General features: G+C 36.0%; 1 protein-coding gene across 2 annotated transcripts; it reads right to left on the bottom strand.

The window, feature by feature from the left end:
• Positions 1–2498: 2498 nt before the first annotated feature.
• On the bottom strand, positions 2499–9110 carry LOC113732570 (putative late blight resistance protein homolog R1A-3). 2 transcript variants are annotated; one of them, XM_072080591.1, is made up of 5 exons: positions 9092–9110; positions 8913–8983; positions 6514–7633; positions 2942–5199; positions 2499–2768 (listed from the first exon to the last, which is right to left on the bottom strand). In XM_072080591.1, the coding sequence occupies exons 3-4, from the start codon at positions 6964–6966 to the stop codon at positions 2980–2982; spliced, it is 2673 nt and encodes an 890-aa protein (XP_071936692.1). In that variant the 5' UTR covers positions 6967–7633; positions 8913–8983; positions 9092–9110; the 3' UTR covers positions 2499–2768; positions 2942–2979. The 2 variants fall into 2 exon arrangements, with proteins under 2 accessions (XP_071936692.1, XP_027114242.1); XM_027258441.2 differs by lacking the exon at positions 9092–9110 and having other exon boundaries at positions 8913–9038.
• Between the last annotated feature and the right edge of the window lie 1968 nt (positions 9111–11078).

Here is an 11078-nt window from a genome sequence, read left to right as displayed (position 1 = left end):
TCCTTTTTTCATGTTTTTTTTCCGATCACAGTCCACGCCAACGCCTTGTGTTAAAGCTTTACTTGAAAAATCATGAACATTGACACCCTAAGAACGAAGATCACATTTTGGATGGCTTCCATGCTCACATCATTCCCCTCCACTTGAAAGCAATTTGTCCTCAAATTGAGATTTGGCATGCAACGAAATTGAGTAAAGCTTTATCCTGCAAGAAAGTATGAAGCAAGAAAAATTCCTCACCTCACTCTCTCACATGTTTACATTCACTCTTGTATTTACACTTTACACTCAAGGAAGCAAACTCTAATAGTCTCTTCACTCTTTCAAGTCCTTGATCACAATCCTTGACACAAATTGAATTTGCTCACAATTGTTCAAGAAGGCTCAACAATTCAATCAACACAGTGGCAATGGTTAGGAATTGAAGACAATAGATCGACTGTGACTCAAGTAAACTTAAAAACGACTCAAAAGCTGGACGTAATTAGACAAGAAAAAAGAAACAAATGGTTAGGATTAATAAAACAATGACTTGGCAGAAATTTGGAAACTTAGAAACTCTACCCGATTGTATTTGGCTGGAATTTGGAGGTTTAGGTTGATTGATTCTTGGATTCACTTTTGAAAAGCAAATTGCAATTTTAAGAAAGGCAAAAAACCCAAGTCAACTTTGGTTTCCAATTCAAAACTGTTTTCTTATTTCCAAATTCAAGACTATGATCTGTTTGTCTTGTTCCTTTTTTTTCACGGATCAAATTCTTTTCTCTTCTTTCTTTTTTTTTTTTCTCCTTTTTAATTCAGCCCACCACAAGAAACAAAAATAGTCGCAAATTCAATGTTCAAGAAAATCAACTTATGGTTTTCAAAAGTCAAGATTTGGAAACTTTGAATCAAGAGTTCCAAGAAACCCAACTATGCAATCCAAGAATTTTAAGAAAACTGTAAACCGACTATAATACTCAAGAACAACAAGAGACAACACAAGGTATGGAAATTTTTTTTTTTCAGATGAACATTACTGCTACAATACTTCAGATAAACAGTACTACTACAGTATACACTATAGTATGTGACCAATAACGACAGGTGAACAGTAATATGAACAGTATTTCTTTTTTTTTTTTTACTCAATTAAAGCACAAACAAAGATAACTCAACAAAAAACAAGAATCGAACAAACGACAACAAAGGTGATCACATGAAATTCAAACCCTAAAACAATGAACAGAAAATTTTTTTTAATTGGGTAGGGTTTGATCAAAGAACAAAGAAGAAAACAAAAAAAGAAAAAGGATATTAACTTGGATTAAGAGCCAAAACTCTGATACCAACTGATGCGAACTCGATTCTCCAAGGACTGCTCAAGAAGAAATCGAATCGATCTAGCAGCAGAAAGATCCATCTTGATCAGGTTATGAACAATTTGCGGATTCTAAACGATCAAGGGCAGTTCGAGGCCGTGTTAGAAGGGTAGAAGACACCACAATCAAGCGCATTCCTTGATTGATACTTGAACAAAGAAGACATTCTCACTTTGTATGAAGCGACGTTCTCGAGGAACAAGAAAGAGAAAACTCTCAAATTTTATTCATTTCTAACATAACTTTCGAAAATGTTGCATAAGGTTGATTATTTATAACCTACAAGACTCAAACCCTAGAACTATCTAAACCCTAATAATACTAATATTTGTGTTTAGATATGCTAGATATGCCTTAATAGACTTACAAGATTCAAACGAACACTTGGAAATAGAAAATAACCTAAAAATTACAAAAATTACCTAAAATAGCAAAAACTGATTCGACGAAAACCAGCCCAGTCATGACGCCGATCATCACCAAAAGTTCACTTTTGAAGAATGAAATTCATGTTTAAAATAGGGAAAAGTGCATCCGCAGCCTGGTCCCTCGCGGATCGGGTCGCGAATCTGCTTCTGCTTCCTTTTTCTACATTTTTCTTCGACCACCATCCACGGCAACGCCTTGTTTTGAAACTTTACTTGAAAAACCATGAACATTAACACCCTAAGAATGAAGATCACATTTTGGATGGCTTCCATGTTCACGTCATAGGATTTTTTGAAAAAAAAATTTTAGCATGTATGCTTTTTATCCTAATATTTTACTCAGCCAATTTAAAGGCATGAAGTTTGTAGCTACTAGCGAAAACGCCTTCAAATGGATGACTTCGCAATCTCTTGTTAAGGATGATACATGGACTTCACGTAAGAGGCATACGTTCAAATACTTACCTCCTCCAAGGCAAAAACTTTGACTCCAGGCAAATCCAAGTCATTCATATTCATTTCATTTTTCAAGTGCTGCTCTTGAATAAATTGTTTCAGAAATTTCTCCAATGATAAAAGTTTTAAACATGCAGATTTCTTTTTTTTTCTTTTTATCTTTTGCGTTTAGCTGGAAGGCAAGTTTTCTTATTGATTGAATGACTGTTGCCGTCAGGGTGTAACATTGATAGCTATCAATACAGGGAGAGAATAAAAGAAGACTTAATTTTTAAAAATTGAGGAGATACAAGACAAAGGCTAGTTAAATTTGCCGAAAGAGTACCAGAATAAAAAAGAAGTACAATCCTGGGCTCTCATGAAAGAGACAAGTAGAAAATCCCAATACAGAAGTTCAGTTCTCCAGCTGAAAACTTAGTCCCAGACGATCTAGTTGAGACAATTTCTACTCAACTGTCCTGCTTCCCAATGTTTCAACCAGCAATGTAGATCCACGGCCTTCCTCTTACAGAAGTTAAACATTCTGCAAATTAATTAAAAAAAATTAGAAGGAAGAAGAACAATTAAGTAGCAATTGTTAGCTGTTGAAATAGTCTAGCTCCTATATTTTGAATTACTCCATGCATGTAGAATAGAACTTTGAAGGGAAAAGAACCTTGAGCGAAATTAGAATAGAAAGCAAAATTTTTTCCTAACCTGTTAAGGCAGCAATTATGAGCTTATTTGTGTTGGAATCACTGATCTGGAGGATAAACTGAGAGTTTAAATGCAGCTCCTCTTTTGTTCTTATCATTTGCTTGAACCTTCAATTTCAAAACTTGAATGTTTCTTGCAGATTTAGCGACCATAGAGTTGGTACAGTAGAGGTCAATTTCTTGGAGGGTAGCTATATCTCCAAGACCAGATGGGACAGCCTCAAGCTTAGTGCAATGCCTGAGGAACAGGCTTCTTAGTATGGGAAAATGACTAGCCAAAGCTTTCCACATCACTAAATTTGTACTGCCAATGTGCAAAACCTTAAGATTACGAAAACCACCACCTTCTGTTCGCCACAGCTCTCCTTGAAATGCATTATCTTTCAACTTCAGCACCTCAAGCTTCTCCAGCTTTCCCAATGTGGACATGTGCTTCCAATCGAGCAAGGTATTTAGTAAAGTCAACCTGGTTAGCTTCCTAGGAAACATGTTTTCTTGAGGAAGAGCATGTAACTTAAAAGTAATATCATCATTCAACAGCTTCAAATTTTCAAGGTCTTCCAATTTGAAGAGGTTGGCAAACAAGCTAGACTGACCAGTGGGCTGTATGACATTAACTAGTTTTCCACATACACCCAACTTCTTGAGTTTGGGAGCCCTAACAAACAGTTCTGCTCTGCAACTTTCTGGTGAAATTGTAGAAAGGGTTTTCAAGTGTGCATTAATAATGAGCTCTTTCTTAGATTCTACCAGACTTGTGGAAGCATTAGTGTGTACATGTCTTAGTTGTGGAAGCTTCCATATGTCTGCTTTAATTTCAAGGGTACGAGATGATGTTTCTACTATGAGAGTCTGTAAGTTCCAGAGATTTGACAGTTTCTCAGGAAGGATTTTGAAGTTGCAAGAGACAGCAATGTATTTCAAAAGAACCAGGTAAAGCAAGTCAGTGGGAAAACGGGTTAAAATAAGTGATCTAGCATCTAAAACTCTAAGAAGTTTGAAGGCTTTAGGGATCAATGAGACATGTTCGGGTTGCAAAGTGGTTTCATCCTTGGCAAAGCTCAGAAATGATCGGACAAATTCACCAGATGGTTTTGATTTAATATAATCAGCAACAAATGCATTCACACACAAGCGACGAAAACCATCAGAAGAACGGTCAGCAGAAAAAGAAGGGGCTTGATCAAACCTTTTTATTTCTTGGAAAAGATTTTCTTTCGTGGCTTCCTTCTTGCAGAAGTCACGCAAAGTATCATGAATTCGACATGTTTTTATTTGACCAGTCAACCTCCTGTGCCCCACCATTACTAAATTTCTGTCCACCAATTCCTCCAAATAATCCTCCGCTATATCCTCCAGACTCATACACCCATCCCGTGGAATAAATCCTTCAGCGATCCACAGCCGAACCAACTTCCACACCGGGATCTCAAAATCTTCACGGAAGACTCCAAGGTAGAGAAAACATGGCTTCAAATAATATGGCATGTGATTGTAACTTAGCTTGATCACATCATAACTCTGCTCTTGTTTTCTTGCAACATAATCATTCACATCTTCAGCTACTTTCTTCCACCAATCTGTTCTATCTCGATGATTCACAAGTATACCTGCAACTACCACTATAGCTAACGGTAGTCCATCACACTTCTGCAAAATGCGCAGTTCATAAGCCTCCAACTCTGAGGGGCAACAATTGTTTCCAAAAACCTTTCTTCGCAATAACTCTCGACTCTCTTCTGGGTACAGAAACCGCAAAAAATAAGGATCAATACTTTGATTAGCATGAACAGCTACAGGTTTGTGTCGGCTTGTTATTAGAACTCTACTCCGTTTATTATTGTTGGGCAAAGCACCCTTGAGCTGATCCCATGCTTCATTGGTCCACACATCATCCATCACAATCAGATACTTTCGAGTCTTCAATTGATCATGGAGTTCTTTACACAACTGTTCATCGGACATCTTATTCATTTGATCAGTAATTTGAGTAAACTGACCCAAAATTTTGAGGAACATTTCCTTCCTTTCATATTCTTGAGACACATTCACAAATGCACGAGTATAGAATTCATACTCAATTTTAGGGTCATTTAAAACTTTTTTGGCTAGTGTCGTCTTCCCAAGGCCAAGCATTCCAATGATTGAGATTACTTCTAGTTGATCCGATTGATCATCTGATTCTCCTGTAAGAAGCTCAATTACTTCTTTAGCCGCGTCATCAAAACCAACCACATTATCTTCCTCAACCACTGGAGTCTGTAAATTAAATGGTAGATATATCACACTTGGAAATTCAAAACCAAAAGACAGGACATTCCATAGGGGTGATTAATGAAATGTGGTAACTACTAATCTGCTTTTGAATACCTGCCAAGTGAATTTTTTTTCCCTCTCTAGCGACCACTATATAGAGCAAGTAAAAAGTTTCTTTTAGTGGCTGCTTTTTAGACCAAGCAAGTATGAAAAGAACACGTCAGTGATGGATAAAAGAGTCTGATTCAATACAAATGGGCTTACCCTAACAGAAGGCTTGAAGAGTAACTTACCACAACCCATCTCACTATATATTTATCCCACTCACAATGTTATGACTTATGACCATAATGCAACGTAGAATCAAGAAACAGACTGGACTAGACAATGGCTGCATAGAGCAAGTAAAAAGTTTCTTTTAGTGGCCGCTTTTTAGACCACACAAGTATGAAAAGAACACGTCAGTGATGGATAAAAGAGTCTGATTCAATACAAATGGGCTTACCCTAACAGAAGGCTTGAAGAGTAACTTACCACAATCCATCTCACTCTATATTTATCCCACTCACAATGTTATGACTTATGACCATACTGCAACGTAGAACCAAGAAACAGATTGGACTAGACAATGGCTGCATTGAGCTTTTTCTTTACAATCTATATTTTAGAAATGAAATTGCGATGCAATGACACTAGAGAGTTTGGCTCAAAATCCATTTCTTTTACACCTTAAGAACACTAAACAGTAATTACTCTACAAAAAAACTTCCGGACGATTACAAACAAATTTAAAAACCCTAGGCATTACAAAGACATGCGGTATATCTGGGATACGTCAGCACTTGAAAATCAAAAGATAAACTTTGAACACAGAAAGGACTTATGTAGGATTTCATCCAGCTCAGGATGTTAATTAATGAAAAATCACTGAAAAGTTATGTGTTACTGAGATCTTTATCCATATAGTTCCGTTCATATCCTTCTTTTTTGTTTTTTTTTTTTTTGACTTTCCTCAGAATCATCATCTGGTATTTATGGGAAATAACAATGGATCAAATATCCCCTTATCAAATCAAAGTATTACCTATCCCATAATTCTAGTTGACTTAATTCCACTTGAATTCTACTAAATTTAAACCACTGATTTACCAATCAATTTTTCCTCCTTTAGATCTATCAAGCAAAAAAGTCATCAGTCTTAAGCACTTAATAACACCAGATCATAAATGATGCTTAATGGCTTAGGAGCATACAAATTTACAAGAATCCAAGTATTGTAGACACAAAGCAAAAAACCAGTAGTGGTTCATCTATTACCTTTTTCTTCTTTTGACGTCTGTTGGATATCTCCTCAATTTGCATAGCAGCAAATCCAAGTGCTGCCCTGTTTTGGTAAATCTCCTGCACATCTTTGCTGACCTTCTCAATCTCTTTCCCCACAGCTCGAAGGTCTGAAATATAATCAACAAAATGGGCAGCTTTGCTGATCGCCCTTCTCAATTTCTGCACTGAAGCACAAGAGATGTATGTTTCAATTGCATCCTCAGCTCGATAAACCACACCCCTGATTTTACTGGCTAACTTTTCAAGGATCTCATTGTCACTGTACTTATCTGTGTACTCCCTGATGAAGGCTCTCAACGTTTCAAGATCTTCACAGAGCTCCTTAACATTGTCCTTCACTCCACCTATTAATTCAGCATTGTATTGAACCGATTCTTTCAGGTTTTGTAGGATGAATCCCAGTGCAGCATCTGGGATGTTAGCCATTTTTCGAGGGATGAAGATTTTTTTTGGAGAAAAAAGAAAAGTAGAAGGGAATTTCTTCCACCTAGCAGAGTTGGAAATAGTACTTCAGAGTTTACAGTTGACTTGCCTCGAAATGTGACTAAGGCTTAGTTTGGGAGTTTATGAAGGAAGATAAAAGAAAAGAAAAGATAGCTTACGAAAGAAAGGAAGAGAAGGAAAAAGATGCATATTTCGTTTGGGAGTTTAATGAAAGAAAAGAAAAGAAATATCTTTCTCTTGTTTGAGAGTTGGAGAGATATGGAAAGAAAGGATTTTATGAGAACACAACTTTACATATTTGCCCTTTCTATTTGTAAATCAAAGTCCAAAAATTAGCTTTTTTGTTCCCATAAATAGAATATTTGGACAAGACAAATTTCTAAAACAATTGCATATGCATTCCCACAAGGTGAATAATACAACAAATTTCTTGCTGGATTTCGATTCTCTTGCATGCATGTAAATCGCCTCAAGTTTACCAGTAATTATTCGATTATCTCAATCTTTACTTCTTCACCACTTGATCCATCCTAATGTTTATAAAATTTTGGGTAAACAACAAAAAAGCCCCCTGTGGTTAAGCAATCATACATAAAAACCCCCTGTGGTTTAATATCATACCAGTCGATACCCCGTGGTTTGAATTAACCTGAAAAGTGGACGGAAATCGTCAAATATTCGGCGTGTGTCTTAAACGAACTGCAAAGGCGCGTGCATATGCGAAAAACAGATTTCCACCACAAACTTTCACCTGATATGCCTATTTTAGCCTTCACTCTTTAATAATAAGAGACCAGCTTCCGTTTCTTCTGAGTCTTCATTCAATCTGTTTCCAGATTATTCAGTAACTACTGTAGACACCAAATTTTTAGTGTATTTTTATTTACTGTTATTTTTATTTTTCATGCTAGTTTTTATTTACTTTTAGTCTTTTATTTTTGTTTTAAGTCATTTTAGCATAGAATTTATTTTTAAAAAAAAAAAAGGGGGAAACCCGCAAGCGGGTTTCAGGCTATTTAACAAATTACTTAAAAAAAAAAAAATTTTTACATGCAAGCTGCGTTGAGTTGCACATGCCCATCGGAGGGCCCTAGGATGCCCAGCAAACCTCCCCTCTCATCCTCACCCTTCAGGTGAGGGTTTGAGAGTATGTGTTTGATATAAATAGAACAGAAAAGCAGCTTTTAGTCATTTTACATAAGGGGGAAACCCGCAAGCGGGTTTCAGGCAGGCTATTTAACAAATTACTTTAAAAAAAAAAATTTTACATGCAAGTTGCATTCTTCTTGAGATAATTGAATTCCGAATTTTTGTACCTACCTAAAGACAAAGTTTACATGGCCAGACTTGCAGAAGCTTCGGCAGTTTTAAACTTTACTATTACCAATCCTTACTTTGGACTGTTTTCAAGGCAATTTAAGGCTTATTATATACCCAGGATCGTAACTTGAGCAGGGACAAGCATGAAACCTCTTGGGGATGATGAATAAGGAGATCTCTAATTTTGTTTTTGAACATCAGCCTCCATTCAAAACAATACTTCTAGTATTACTATCTTTGTAATCATTTCAAAGAAACATGCATTATTACAATAAAAGAGGCTAACATATTGTTTATGGACTCTGTGTTTATCATTTTACACTTTGAAGCTTACACAGGCAAATAAACAAACAGAATGTATGCATTTAAATTTCATATTCATGTATCACCACCGAAACTTACATGTACCATAACCATGCAAGATATAATCACAAATCAATAATATAAAGATCAAGATTTCCCGCAGACAAGAATTTTATACAGAAAGTGAATAAAAAAATTTAGAATATAAACAATAACAATCTACACAAAAAAATGCTTTTTCCATAATTTTCTAAAGAAGATTGAGCAAAGAAAGAAAGAAAGAAGAGATTGAGTCAAAGAAATACCTGTTATTGAATTGTGGGTGTTGAACGGAAGAAAGCCAAGTGAATCCAGTTGGAAGTATTGAAAGTAAGAGCTGAGAAAAAAATGAATCGGTGGTTTTACAAATGAACTTTAGGATATATTGGGAATAATAAATTTTTGTATCAGCTTTTAAGGGACAAAAATGTCATATTAAAAATACCTTTTGCCGCCTAACAAGTTTCCGTCCATTTCTTCCCATTTTTGGGCGGAAAAATTTTCACCAATTGGAAGGGGTCCTATCCGTTCATTTCCCTTCTTTTCTGTCCATATTAAAACTCCCAAATGAAGGAAATGGTACGGCTTTCTCTCTGGTCACTTTCTTTTCTGTCCTTTTCTCTCCATCCAAAGGAAGCCTAAGTCATGAAACTAATAAAATGCTGCATAATAAACTCTCTCTATATCTTTTTTGTTTTTTTTTTTTGGTATTGTTGAACGCAGGTTGATGATACAGAGAGGCCTTCCGCTGTCCTGTATGAATTTAGGAGTATTAATTCTCGGGAAAAATCACGAAAACTCTCATAAGGTTTGTAGCGATTTCACTTTATCTCTTAACGTTAATTTTTTGGCACTTTATCACCTTGAATGCTAGTCAAAGCACTGAATTGGTAACGGAGTTGATGGCCGAAAGTTAAATGTCGGATAGACAAAATTACCCATGAATTTGGTATGGATAAAAATAATTTTTCCAAAATATCCTTGGTGGAATTGGAATGGCCAATGTTGCTGGTTCATTTTAGCTTCTCTGTTTTTCCCAAAAATAATTTTTCCAAAATGCCCTTTGTAAATACTTTAGCTTTTTTGTTTTTTCCACAACTCTTGATTGTAATATAGCACAAAATTTTCTTCCATTGTCGCAAAGTTTGGGGTTAACCCACTGTGAGGACTCATGTTTTTTATTCTTAAAATAATTATTTTTATAATTATTTATGCTAGTATTAGTTAATTATCTTATCGTTACATGAATTGCTCGTAAATTTCACATTATCGCGAGCGAGTTGAAAGTTTACGTATTGCGCGTAGGAACGACTAAGTGGAGATTTGAGAAAGTTATACTAGACTCATAAGAGTAAGTAAATACAGTGTTAAAGGAATTACATTTGAAGATTTGTGCACTAGTGCAACAAACAAGAGATAAAAATGATAGTACGAAACACTATTCAAATCCTATTCATAGTTGACTTTTGCAAAGTTTTTGGCCACAATTTCTTCAAGCTTCCAAGACAAGATTCACACAACTCAAACCACTCCCTCTCTCCTTTCTTTGGTCGGCCGAAACAGCAAAGGAAAAGGAAGGAAGAAAGCTTCTTCATCTTGCTCCAAATCTTGTTCCATTTCCCTCACAAATCTTTACCCAAATCACATACTACTTGAAGATTAGTTCTAGTTTGGAGAAAAGCATCATCTTGTGGAATTTCTTGGAGAGTTTTTGGGTGAAAATTTTCTGGTTTCTTCAAGGGTTCAAGAGGTAACCCTTCACCTTCTTCAATCTTTCTAATTTCTTCAAGAATGAAGCTTAGTTTGCATGGGTTTACAACCCTAAGCAAGGAATATGCTAGCGGACTTGAGGTGTTTCATTTTTTACTTTAATCACTAGGCTAGCAGTCTTGAGGTGGATTATAGGTGGCTGCCTTGAGGATTTGTTGCTTGGTTGATGTTGTTTATGCGTTATATGAGAGAATTACGGTTAGAAAGTGGAGGGAAATAGAAGAAAAAATGGAAGTGCAAGCAGGCCGAAATTTTCTGTCCATGTTGCTCTGTTTTAATTCGAAATTTTAGTGCTTGTTTGGCTGTGAAATTGATGGTTATATGTTGTATATTGTGTATATAAAGTGTCTACAAAAAATCGTTTCAATTGGTTGCTCAAAACTAGGGTTTTCGAAAATGGATGAAATCTGGAAAATGGTAGTCAGGGCAGCCGAACAGTAGCTCTTTGTTTGAACGTAACTCTTTGTACAAAAGTTGAAATCAAGTGCCGTTTATGGCATTTGAAACTAGACATTCATAACTTTCTAACGGTATAAAAATCACCCGCTAGTTCGAACTGAGTGAACCGTAGTGATTCGACAAATTCGACTGTCCTGTTGTGACTGTCTATCCGAGAGGAATGGAGAAGCGGCATCTTGTGGCTTGATTTTCTCTCACTTGTG

The sequence above is a fragment of the Coffea arabica genome, chromosome 2e, assembly GCF_036785885.1.
Source record: "Coffea arabica cultivar ET-39 chromosome 2e, Coffea Arabica ET-39 HiFi, whole genome shotgun sequence".
Taxonomy (NCBI): domain Eukaryota; kingdom Viridiplantae; phylum Streptophyta; class Magnoliopsida; order Gentianales; family Rubiaceae; genus Coffea; species Coffea arabica.
Note: the sequence above shows the minus strand (reverse complement) of the source record. Positions and strands in the feature narration are given on the sequence as shown.